General features: G+C 20.2%; 1 protein-coding gene across 1 annotated transcript in view; it reads left to right on the forward strand.

Annotated features, from left to right (window-relative positions):
- Positions 1-10836, forward strand: part of LOC122507938 — a 32712-nt gene extending 21876 nt beyond the window's left edge. Inside the window, exons 2-5 of the mRNA XM_043620950.1 lie at positions 6469-6873; positions 9948-10196; positions 10319-10381; positions 10816-10836. Coding sequence (XP_043476885.1) covers positions 6469-6873; positions 9948-10196; positions 10319-10381; positions 10816-10836 — 738 coding nt within the window. The remainder of the gene's footprint in view (positions 1-6468; positions 6874-9947; positions 10197-10318; positions 10382-10815) is intronic.
- Positions 10837-11174: the final 338 nt, after the last annotated feature.

Below are 11174 nucleotides of genomic sequence, written 5' to 3' on the forward strand. Positions count from 1 at the left end.
AAAAAATCATGAAAAAAATCATGAAAAAAATCATAGAAAAAATCCTGAAAAAAATCCTAAAAAAAATCATGATAAAAATCCTGAAAAAAATCATGATAAAAATCCTGAAAAAAATCATGATAAAAATCATGATTAAAATCCTGAAAAAAATCATGATAAAAATCCTGAAAAAATCATGATAAAAATCATAGAAAAAATCCTGAAAAAAATCCTAAAAAAAATTATCGATGAATTGTTTAATTATTATTTATTAACAATTAAGGAAATATTGCTAACTATTAAATAAAAATAAAACAGAAAAAATGCAGAATAAATTACAAAAAAAGATACAGAAAAATGTAGTAAATAATGCAGTGAAAAATCCTAAAAAAAATCCAGAAATAAATACTGAAAAAAATCGCGAAAAAAATCATGAAAAAGATACCAATCCTGAAATCCTGAAATCCTGAAATCCTTAAAAAAATCCATAAAAAATCCATAAAAAAATCCTTTGAGAAATCCATAAAAAAATCCTTAAAAAAATCCTTAAAAAAAACCATAAAAAATCCATAAAAAAATCCTTTGAAAAATCCATAAAAAAATCCTTAAAAAAATCCTTAAAAAAATCATGAAAAAGATAAAAATCCTGAAAAAAATCCTGAAAAAAATCATGATAAAAATCATGATAAAAATCCTGAAAAAAATCATGATAAAAATCCTGAAAAAATCATGATAAAAATCCTGAAAAAAATCATGAAAAAAATTTTGAAAAAAATCATGATAAAAATCCTGAAAAAAATTATAAAAAAAATCCTGATAAAAATCTTGAAAAAAATCGTGAAAAAAATCCTGATAAAAATCCTGAAAGAAATCCTGAAAAAAATCATGAAAAAAATCAAAACAAATTTAATTTTTTACTATTTATTTCTTTATTTTTCAATTAAATTTCTCCATCCTTTTTCCCTCATGTTTTTTATTAATCTTTATGATTAATTAGAGAAATATTGCTGATTATTAAATGGAAAGAATGCAGAAATAATTCAGAAAAAAATAAACAATAATATGCACGATAAAGAAAATAATTTAATTTCTTTTATCAATTTCACTTTACTCTTCTATTAAAATTCTGCATCCTCTTTCCATGAATTTTTTATTATTATTAAATCCTTTAAAAAATCCATAAAAAAATCCATAAAAAAATCCTTAAAAAAATCCTTAAAAAATCCTTTAAAAAATCCATAAAAAAATCCATAAAAAAATCCATAAAAAAATCCTTTAAAAAATCCTTAAAAAAAATCGTTAAAAAAATCCATAAAAAATACATAAAAAAATCCATAAAAAAATCATTGAAAAAATCCTTAGAAAAATCCATAAAAAAATCCTGAAAAAAATCCTGAAAAAAATCATGATAAAAATCATGATAAAAATCCTGAAAAAAATCATGATAAAAATCATGAAAAAAGTCATGATAAAAATCCTGAAAAAAATCATGATAAAAATCCTGAAAAAAATCATGAAAAAAATCATGAAAAAAATCATAGAAAAAATCCTGATAAAAATCCTGAAAAAAATCCTTAAAAAAATCATGATAAAAATCCTGAAGAAAATCCTGAAAAAAATCATGAAAAAAATCCTGAAAAAAATCATGATAAAAATCCTGAAAAAAATCATTAAAAAAATCATTAAAAAAATCATAGAAAAAATCCTGATAAAAATCCTGATAAAAATCCTAAAAAAAATCATTATAAAAATCATGATAAAAATCCTGAAAAAAATCCTGAAAAAAATCATAATAAAAATCCTGAAAAAAATCCTGAAAAAAATCATGATAAAAATCATGATAAAAATCCTGAAAAAAATCCTAAAAAAAATCATGATAAAAATCCTAAAAAAATCATGAAAAAAATCCTGAAAAAAATAATGATAAAAATCCTGAAAAAATCATGAAAAAAATCATGAAAAAAATCATAGAAAAAATCCTGAAAAAAATCCTAAAAAAAATCATGATAAAAATCCTGAAAAAAATCATGATAAAAATCCTGAAAAAAATCATGATAAAAATCATGATTAAAATCCTGAAAAAAATCATGATAAAAATCCTGAAAAAATCATGATAAAAATCATAGAAAAAATCCTGAAAAAAATCCTAAAAAAAATTATCGATGAATTGTTTAATTATTATTTATTAACAATTAAGGAAATATTGCTAACTATTAAATAAAAATAAAACAGAAAAAATGCAGAATAAATTACAAAAAAAGATACAGAAAAATGTAGTAAATAATGCAGTGAAAAATCCTAAAAAAAATCCAGAAATAAATACTGAAAAAAATCGCGAAAAAAATCATGAAAAAGATACCAATCCTGAAATCCTGAAATCCTGAAATCCTTAAAAAAATCCATAAAAAATCCATAAAAAAATCCTTTGAGAAATCCATAAAAAAATCCTTAAAAAAATCCTTAAAAAAAACCATAAAAAATCCATAAAAAAATCCTTTGAAAAATCCATAAAAAAATCCTTAAAAAAATCCTTAAAAAAATCATGAAAAAGATACAAATCCTGAAAAAAATCCTGATAAAAATCCTTAAAAAAATCCATAAAAAAATCCATAAAAAAAAACATAAAAAAATCCTTAAAAACATCCATAAAAAAATTCTTAAAAAAATCCATAAAAAAATCCATAAAAAAATCCACAAAAAAATCCTTAAAAAAATCCATAAAAAAATCCTTTAAAAAATCCTTAAAAAAATCCATAAAAAAATCCTTGAAAAAATTCTTAAAAAAATCCATAAAAAAATCCTGATAAAAATCCTTAAAAAAAATCCATAAAAAATCCATAAAAAAATGCATAAAAAAATCCATAAAAAAATCCTTAAAAAAATCCTTAAAAAAATCCATAAAAAAATCCATAAAAAAATCCTTAAAAAAATCCTTAAAAAAATCCATAAAAAAATCCATAAAAAAAAACATAAAAAAATCCTTAAAAACATCCATAAAAAAATTCTTAAAAAAATCCATAAAAAAATCCATAAAAAAATCCACAAAAAAATCCTTAAAAAAATCCATAAAAAAATCCTTTAAAAAATCCTTAAAAAAATCCATAAAAAAATCCTTGAAAAAATTCTTAAAAAAATCCATAAAAAAATCCTGATAAAAATCCTTAAAAAAAATCCATAAAAAATCCATAAAAAATCCTTTAAAAAATGCATAAAAAAATCCATAAAAAAATCCTTAAAAAAATCCTTAAAAAAATCCATAAAAAAATCCATAAAAAAATCCTTAAAAAAATCCTTAAAAAAATCCATAAAAAATCCATAAAAAAATCCTTTAAAAAATGCATAAAAAAATCCATAAAAAAATCCTTTAAAAAATTATGAAAAAAATCCTGATAAAAATCCTTAAAAAAATCCATAAAAAAATCCATAAAAAAAACATAAAAAAATCCTTAAAAACATCCATAAAAAAATTCTTAAAAAAATCCATAAAAAAATCCATAAAAAAATCCACAAAAAAATCCTTAAAAAAATCCATAAAAAAATCCTTTAAAAAATCCTTAAAAAAATCCATAAAAAAATCCTTGAAAAAATTCTTAAAAAAATCCATAAAAAAATCCTGATAAAAATCCTTAAAAAAAATCCATAAAAAATCCATAAAAAAATCCTTAAAAAAATCCTTAAAAAAATCCATAAAAAAATCCATAAAAAAATCCTTAAAAAAATCCTTAAAAAAATCCATAAAAAAATCCATAAAAAAAAACATAAAAAAATCCTTAAAAACATCCATAAAAAAATTCTTAAAAAAATCCATAAAAAAATCCATAAAAAAATCCACAAAAAAATCCTTAAAAAAATCCATAAAAAAATCCTTTAAAAAATCCTTAAAAAAATCCATAAAAAAATCCTTGAAAAAATTCTTAAAAAAATCCATAAAAAAATCCTGATAAAAATCCTTAAAAAAAATCCATAAAAAATCCATAAAAAAATCCTTTAAAAAATGCATAAAAAAATCCATAAAAAAATCCTTAAAAAAATCCTTAAAAAAATCCATAAAAAAATCCATAAAAAAATCCTTAAAAAAATCCTTAAAAAATCCATAAAAAATCCATAAAAAAATCCTTTAAAAAATGCATAAAAAAATCCATAAAAAAATCCTTTAAAAAATTATGAAAAAAATCCTGATAAAAATCCTTAAAAAAATCCATAAAAAAATCCATAAAAAAAAACATAAAAAAATCCTTAAAAACATCCATAAAAAAATTCTTAAAAAAATCCATAAAAAAATCCATAAAAAAATCCACAAAAAAATCCTTAAAAAAATCCATAAAAAAATCCTTTAAAAAATCCTTAAAAAAATCCATAAAAAAATCCTTGAAAAAATTCTTAAAAAAATCCATAAAAAAATCCTGATAAAAATCCATAAAAAAATCCATAAAAAAATCCTTAAAAAAATCCTTAAAAAAATCATGAAAAAGATACAAATCCTGAAAAAAATCCTGATAAAAATCCTTAAAAAAATCCATAAAAAAATCCATAAAAAAAAACATAAAAAAATCCTTAAAAACATCCATAAAAAAATTCTTAAAAAAATCCATAAAAAAATCCATAAAAAAATCCACAAAAAAATCCTTAAAAAAATCCATAAAAAAATCCTTTAAAAAATCCTTAAAAAAATCCATAAAAAAATCCTTGAAAAAATTCTTAAAAAAATCCATAAAAAAATCCTGATAAAAATCCTTAAAAAAAATCCATAAAAAATCCATAAAAAAATCCTTTAAAAAATGCATAAAAAAATCCATAAAAAAATCCTTAAAAAAATCCTTAAAAAAATCCATAAAAAAATCCATAAAAAAATCCTTAAAAAAATCCTTAAAAAAATCCATAAAAAAATCCATAAAAAAAAACATAAAAAAATCCTTAAAAACATCCATAAAAAAATTCTTAAAAAAATCCATAAAAAAATCCATAAAAAAATCCACAAAAAAATCCTTAAAAAAATCCATAAAAAATCCTTTAAAAAATCCTTAAAAAAATCCATAAAAAAATCCTTGAAAAAATTCTTAAAAAAATCCATAAAAAAATCCTGATAAAAATCCTTAAAAAAATCCATAAAAAATCCATAAAAAAATCCTTTAAAAAATGCATAAAAAAATCCATAAAAAAATCCTTTAAAAAATTATGAAAAAAATCCTGATAAAAATCCTGAAAAAAAGTCATTATAAAAATCCAGATAAAAATCATGAAAAAAATCCTGATAAAAATCCTGAAAAAAATCATGATAAAAATCCTGAAAAAAGTCATGAAAAAAATCCTGAAAAATCCTTAGTCCAAGAGTCTCAATAAAAATTAAATAAAATTATTGTTTTCTTGGCTCAAGAGTTTTAATAATAATTGAATGAAATTTTTTGATTTCTTGGCGCAAGAGTTTTTGTAATTTTACTAAATTAATTATTTGTCCAACGCCTTCGTGGAAATAGAACTATTGTACGCTAGGCACCAATGGAGGAAAGTAGTACATTTCTCCACTGGTGGGTTGGCCAGTGGAGAAATGAAGTCATTTTCCCACTGGTGGTTTGGCCAGTGGAGGAATGAAGTCATTTCCCCACTGGTGGTGGAATGAAAAATTGATTAATCGATTTTTTATTTTATATTAGAATTAGAACATTTTAGAAACAGAATTTTGAGGACACTCTGGGGATCTTTGGGGACACTTTCAAAACATTCATTTTTGAAAAATTTTTTTCCAAAATATTTTTTCAAATTTTTAGATTTTTTTCAAAATTTTTTTCAAAATTAGATTTTGTTTCACTCTCAGTTATTGCTATAACATCATTGTAATATTTTGATTTCGATAAATAAAGAATAAATTCAACTTCAAATTTTGAAAAATTAATAGTTTAAATTTATTATTTATAAAAAAAATTGTTTGCAGTTGTTGGACAAAATAGTATGTGTAACTTGTGGAGAACAGCGATTTTCGCTCGCTCGATTGCTGCGCGCGCTACGCTTGCGCAGCAAACTTCGAGCTCGCGAGAAATCGCCCTTGTTCTCCACTCGTTGCACAATCTACTATTTTTCGACTAGGAGTTTCAATAATTAAAGGAAATTAAATGGTTTCTCATAGAAAGAGTTTTTTGGGGCAAGAGTTAATTAATTTTACCAAAATTCTGAATTTTTTGGTGCAAGAGTTTAATTAATTTTTTTTAATTACTGATTTCTTGGTGCAAGAGTTTAGAATTTTAAATAATTAATTAAAATCCGGTACTTGATTTCTCTGCTCAGGAGTTTGAATAATTTATTAAATATAATAGATTTCTCGACTGCGAAAAGGAAAAGTTTGAAGAATTAGGATAAAATTACTTGATTTCTGGACAGAAAAAGTTGGAAAAGTAAAAAAAGGACTTTTCTCCAGTTTTTTAAACTTTTCTGCGCGCAATGACCGACTTTCGATTATATGTAATTGGATAAAAGACTAATTGAATATTGACGCAGGTAATTCTAAATTATGGGACGTCGATAGTGAACATTCTAGTGGCAATGTGCACCAGAGAGAGGATGGTCCAAGTGTGGAGTATGATTCAAGACTTTGATTGCGACACGAATATAATGGGCTTCCCGCAAATGGAAAGAGGAACTAAATTCAGAACATGGAGTATAATAATGCTGAATACCGTATTGTGGGTGTGGATAAGTCAAGCTGGAATACTAGCATTTTCCGAAACGTGGCTACAAAATGCAAGCTATCTAATGATTTACATTGCCACTTGTGTTTCCGTTTATGAATATTCCGGCATTGTCATTATTCTCGGGACAAGATTCAAGCATTTAAACAAAATTGCCGTCACTTGCAGTCCTAATCAGAATGGATGGGGGCGACTGCCTAAAATTGAGTCCAAGGTGGAGTCATCAAAATTCCCCACTATTTTATAGCACCTAGAAAAAAAAATTTACTAATTTTCAATTTAATTACTCATGTGAAATTTATTTATAAATTTAATTATTTTCAATTAATTTACAAAATAATTCATTTTAATTCATTTACAAAATAATTCATTTCAATTCATTTACAAAATAATTGTTTTTAAATACATTTCTCCAAAATAATTATTTTCAATTTTATTTCCAAAATAATTCTTTTCAATTCATTTCTAAAATAAATATTTTCAATTCATTTTCAAAATAAATTTTTTCAATTAATTTACAAATTAATTATTGACAATTAAATTACAAATTCATTATATGAATTTAATTATTGACTATTAATTTTTTTTTTAATTTTCTAATTTAAATATTTGTTAAAAATACTAAAAATAATTCAATTATGAAGAAATTACAAATAATTGCAGAAATGCAATTATTTTCAAAAAGAAAAAAAAATTCTTCTTATAAAATTCAACTATTGTTCTAATTTTAATTATTTTCAAAAATTTTCAGTTTTAATTTTAATTTCAATAATTTTCAATATATCTACACAATTTTAATAAAATTTCCCAAAAAGAATCAAATTATTTAAAACAAATTTTTAATAAAATTGTATGCAAACATTTAATTATTTTCATAAATAATAAAAATTTAATAGGAATTCAATTATTTCCATAATTAATTTACGAATTAATAATTTATAAATAATTTATTTACAATTAAATTAAGCATTCAATTATTGTCTATTAATTTACGAATTAATTGTTTACTATTTACTACTTTAAATTTGTTGATAGTTGAAATAAAAAAATTATTTTAAAAAATTTTAATAAAGTCATAATGGAAAAAATTCATTATTTTCACTTTTTCGTAATTCAAAGATTTTTAATATCTACTATTTTAATGAAAAATTTCCCAAAAGAATTGAATAATTTAAAAAAAATGTTTATAAAATTCTTTGCAAATATTCAATTATTTTCATAAATAAAAAAAATTTCACAGGAGTTCAATTATTTAAAACAGAATTTTCATAATATTTTTCGAAATAAATCAATTATTTAAATAGATTTTTATAAAATTCTTCGCAAGAATTCAATTATTTTTATATGAATAATAAAATTCTTCTCAGGAATTCAATTATTTAAAAAAATTTTAATAATAATCGTTGCAAGAATTCAATTATTTTTGCATAAATAATAAATCGTTTATTCGGAAATTCATTTTTAAATCAATTTTTATTAGAAAATTGGACAAAAATTTAATTATTTAAATTCAAAAATAAATAATTTATTGAATAATTGAATGCTTGGTAAAATTGAAGTCTCATAAAGAATTTTATCAACAAATATTTAAATAATTGAAATCCTGGGAAACTTTTATTATTTATGAAAATAAAAATTTGCGTAGAATTTTATTAAAATTGGAAATAATTAAATTTCAGCGAAGAATTTTGCTGTTTATAAAGATAATTGAAATCATGAAGAGAATTTTTTTTTAATTTTTGAAATTAATTGAATTTCTGAAAAGCATTTTATTACTCTTGAAAATAATTCCATTCTCGTGAAAATTTTGGAAATAATATTAAATACATATTAAAAAATTCAACTAATTTTAATAGAATTGAAATTAAAATTGTATTAAAAATAATTAAAATTCTGCGATGAGTTTTATTATTTATGAAAATAATTGAATCCATATGTAAAAAATTTTATTTATGAAAATAAATTAATGTTTGCGTAGAATTTTATTAAGATTTTTTTTAAATAATTGAATTCTTTTGGAAAATTTTATTAAAATAGAATTAAAAATCATTGAATTGAGGAAAATTTTTGAAAATAATTAAAATTTCCCCAAGAATTTTATTAAAGTTGATGAAAATAATTGAATTTCGGAGAAGAATTTTATTATTTCTAAAGATACTTGAAATTTTGACGAGAATTTTTAAAAAAATTTTTAACATATAATTAAATTCCTGCAAAGAATTTTATTACTTTTGAAAATAATTGAATTTCTGCAATCATTTTGTAAATTAAATTATTTTTACAAATACCTATTAAAAGTCATCGTACTTTTTCAATTAATTTTAATACAATTTTAAATCAATTCCGCGAAAAATGCAACTATTCTTCAAAATTTTAATAAAATTCTTCGAAAAAATGCAATTATTTAAAAAAATTTGATGTAATTTATTTCATAGAGTGTAATAATTATTTTCAATTTATTTTTAATTACATTTCTTGAATGAATTTAATTATTATAAAAAATTTTAAATGCAATTCTTCGTAAAAATTCAATTATTTAAAAAAAAATGTTGATAAAGTTCTTTATAAGAATTGAAATTTAAGAAATATTCAATTATTCAATAAATTATTTATTTTTGTATTCAAATAATTGCATTCTTGTAGAATTTTCTAACAAGAATTGATTAAGAATTAAATAGAATAAAATGATTAAAGTTTTGAATAATTTTATTATTTTTATTAATAAATTTTTCCTGAAGACAAAATAAATAGGCATTTAAATATTTATTTTAAAAAATTATTCTTTTTTTGAATGTATAATTTAAGAAATTAAATTAAATTAAATTGAAATTAAATTGAGTCGTCAGGTTTAATTTTTCGATAGCTACATTTTACTACTTTTTTCTGCCTTTGAGCTACTTTTTTAAAATTAATTATCGAGTAAGAAGTCTGTAATTTATAATTAATTAACAAAATAATTATTTTCTATTAATTTGCAAATTCATTATTTTCTATTAATTTAGAAATTCAATGTTTTCAATAATTATTTTTCATTATTTGCAATTAAAATACAAATTTAATTATTCTCTATTTAATTTAAGAACTAATTGTTTACTATATTAATTCCTTTGTCAATTAATTTACAAATTCATTATATTTTCCTTTAATTTAAAATTAAGTATTTTCAATTAATTTACGAATTAAAAAATTTATAAAAAAATGTTTGGAGTGAAGAAGATTTTTTACTAAATAATTTTGTTTTCCCATTATTTATTTATTTAATTATTATTAAAAATATTGTCATTACAGGTAATTGAAAAGTTACATGGAAATTTAATGATTGCCAGTAGAATTTTAGATTCTGTGTACTCATGGCCATTGTTATTATGGTTGTTTAATCTCTGCTCTCATACGGTTAGTAATACTTATTTCATCATTACGGCATTCATGGACCACGATTTTGAGATTATTATTCAAATTTGTTTGGCGGGATGGTTCATTATTTACGTCATGCAACTTATGGTATTACATGTTGCCTGCGATTTTACGTCATATGAGGTAAAAGTTATCAACAAAAAAAATTTGCAATTCAAATTTTAGTTTGCAAAAAAAAAAAAAAAAATTGTTATAATAATTTATAATTAATTATAATTTTTGTCATTACATACTTTTTTTCACAGGCGAATCGTTTAGGTGATATTTTATTAAATTGGAGAAAGTGGCAAGTCTTCAATGACGACGCGGTAAAATTTTTTTCTCTGAAAATAATAATTTTTCTTTTGAAATTTAATTATTAAATTTTTTCTTGGTCAAAAAATAATAATTTTCTTTTTGAAATTTAATTTATTAAACATTTCTTCCCTACGTTATTATAAAAGTAAATATTTAACAAAAAATTGTCTTTTACGTTGTAAAAGTAAATATTCAAAAAAAAAAAAAATGTTTTCTTGATGTAAAATTAAAAAAATTGTTTTCTTAAAGTTTAAAAATTAAATTATTTCCAAACAGAAATAATTGTGGCAGAAAATTAAATTTTATTTTCACTATTTGAAAAATTTCGTTTTATTTTTCCGAAAGGAAGAAATAATAATAATCATTATTTCAAATGGATTTTTTATTTTGTTGCAGGAGTTCCAATCCACTTTATATCTGCTAAATTACAAATTAAACTTTTCAGCTGCCGGATGTTGTTACGTAAATTTACTTCTATTGCGTTCGGCGAGTATAAAAATTAACTTTTTTTAAAAAAAATTGAAAATTATTATTTTTCAATTTATAATTTAATATTTAATTAATTAATAATTTTTCAGATTACAGGAATATTGTGTACATATCTAATAATTCTACTCCAGCTTCCTTAGAAATTCCAGCTCTAGATGTTAATTTAAAATTTTTAAACACACTTTTTAAAAAAATGCAAAAAAATACACGAATATAAATGAAGGCGAAAAATTCGAGGAAGTTAAAAATTCAAAAAAGAAGAAAAAGTAAAAAATGATTTTAAACTGATTTTTATTTTAAGTTGTATAAATATAA

This window comes from Leptopilina heterotoma, unplaced genomic scaffold (genome assembly GCF_015476425.1).
Source record: "Leptopilina heterotoma isolate Lh14 unplaced genomic scaffold, ASM1547642v1 Lhet_52, whole genome shotgun sequence".
Classification (NCBI taxonomy): Eukaryota; Metazoa; Arthropoda; class Insecta; order Hymenoptera; family Figitidae; genus Leptopilina; species Leptopilina heterotoma.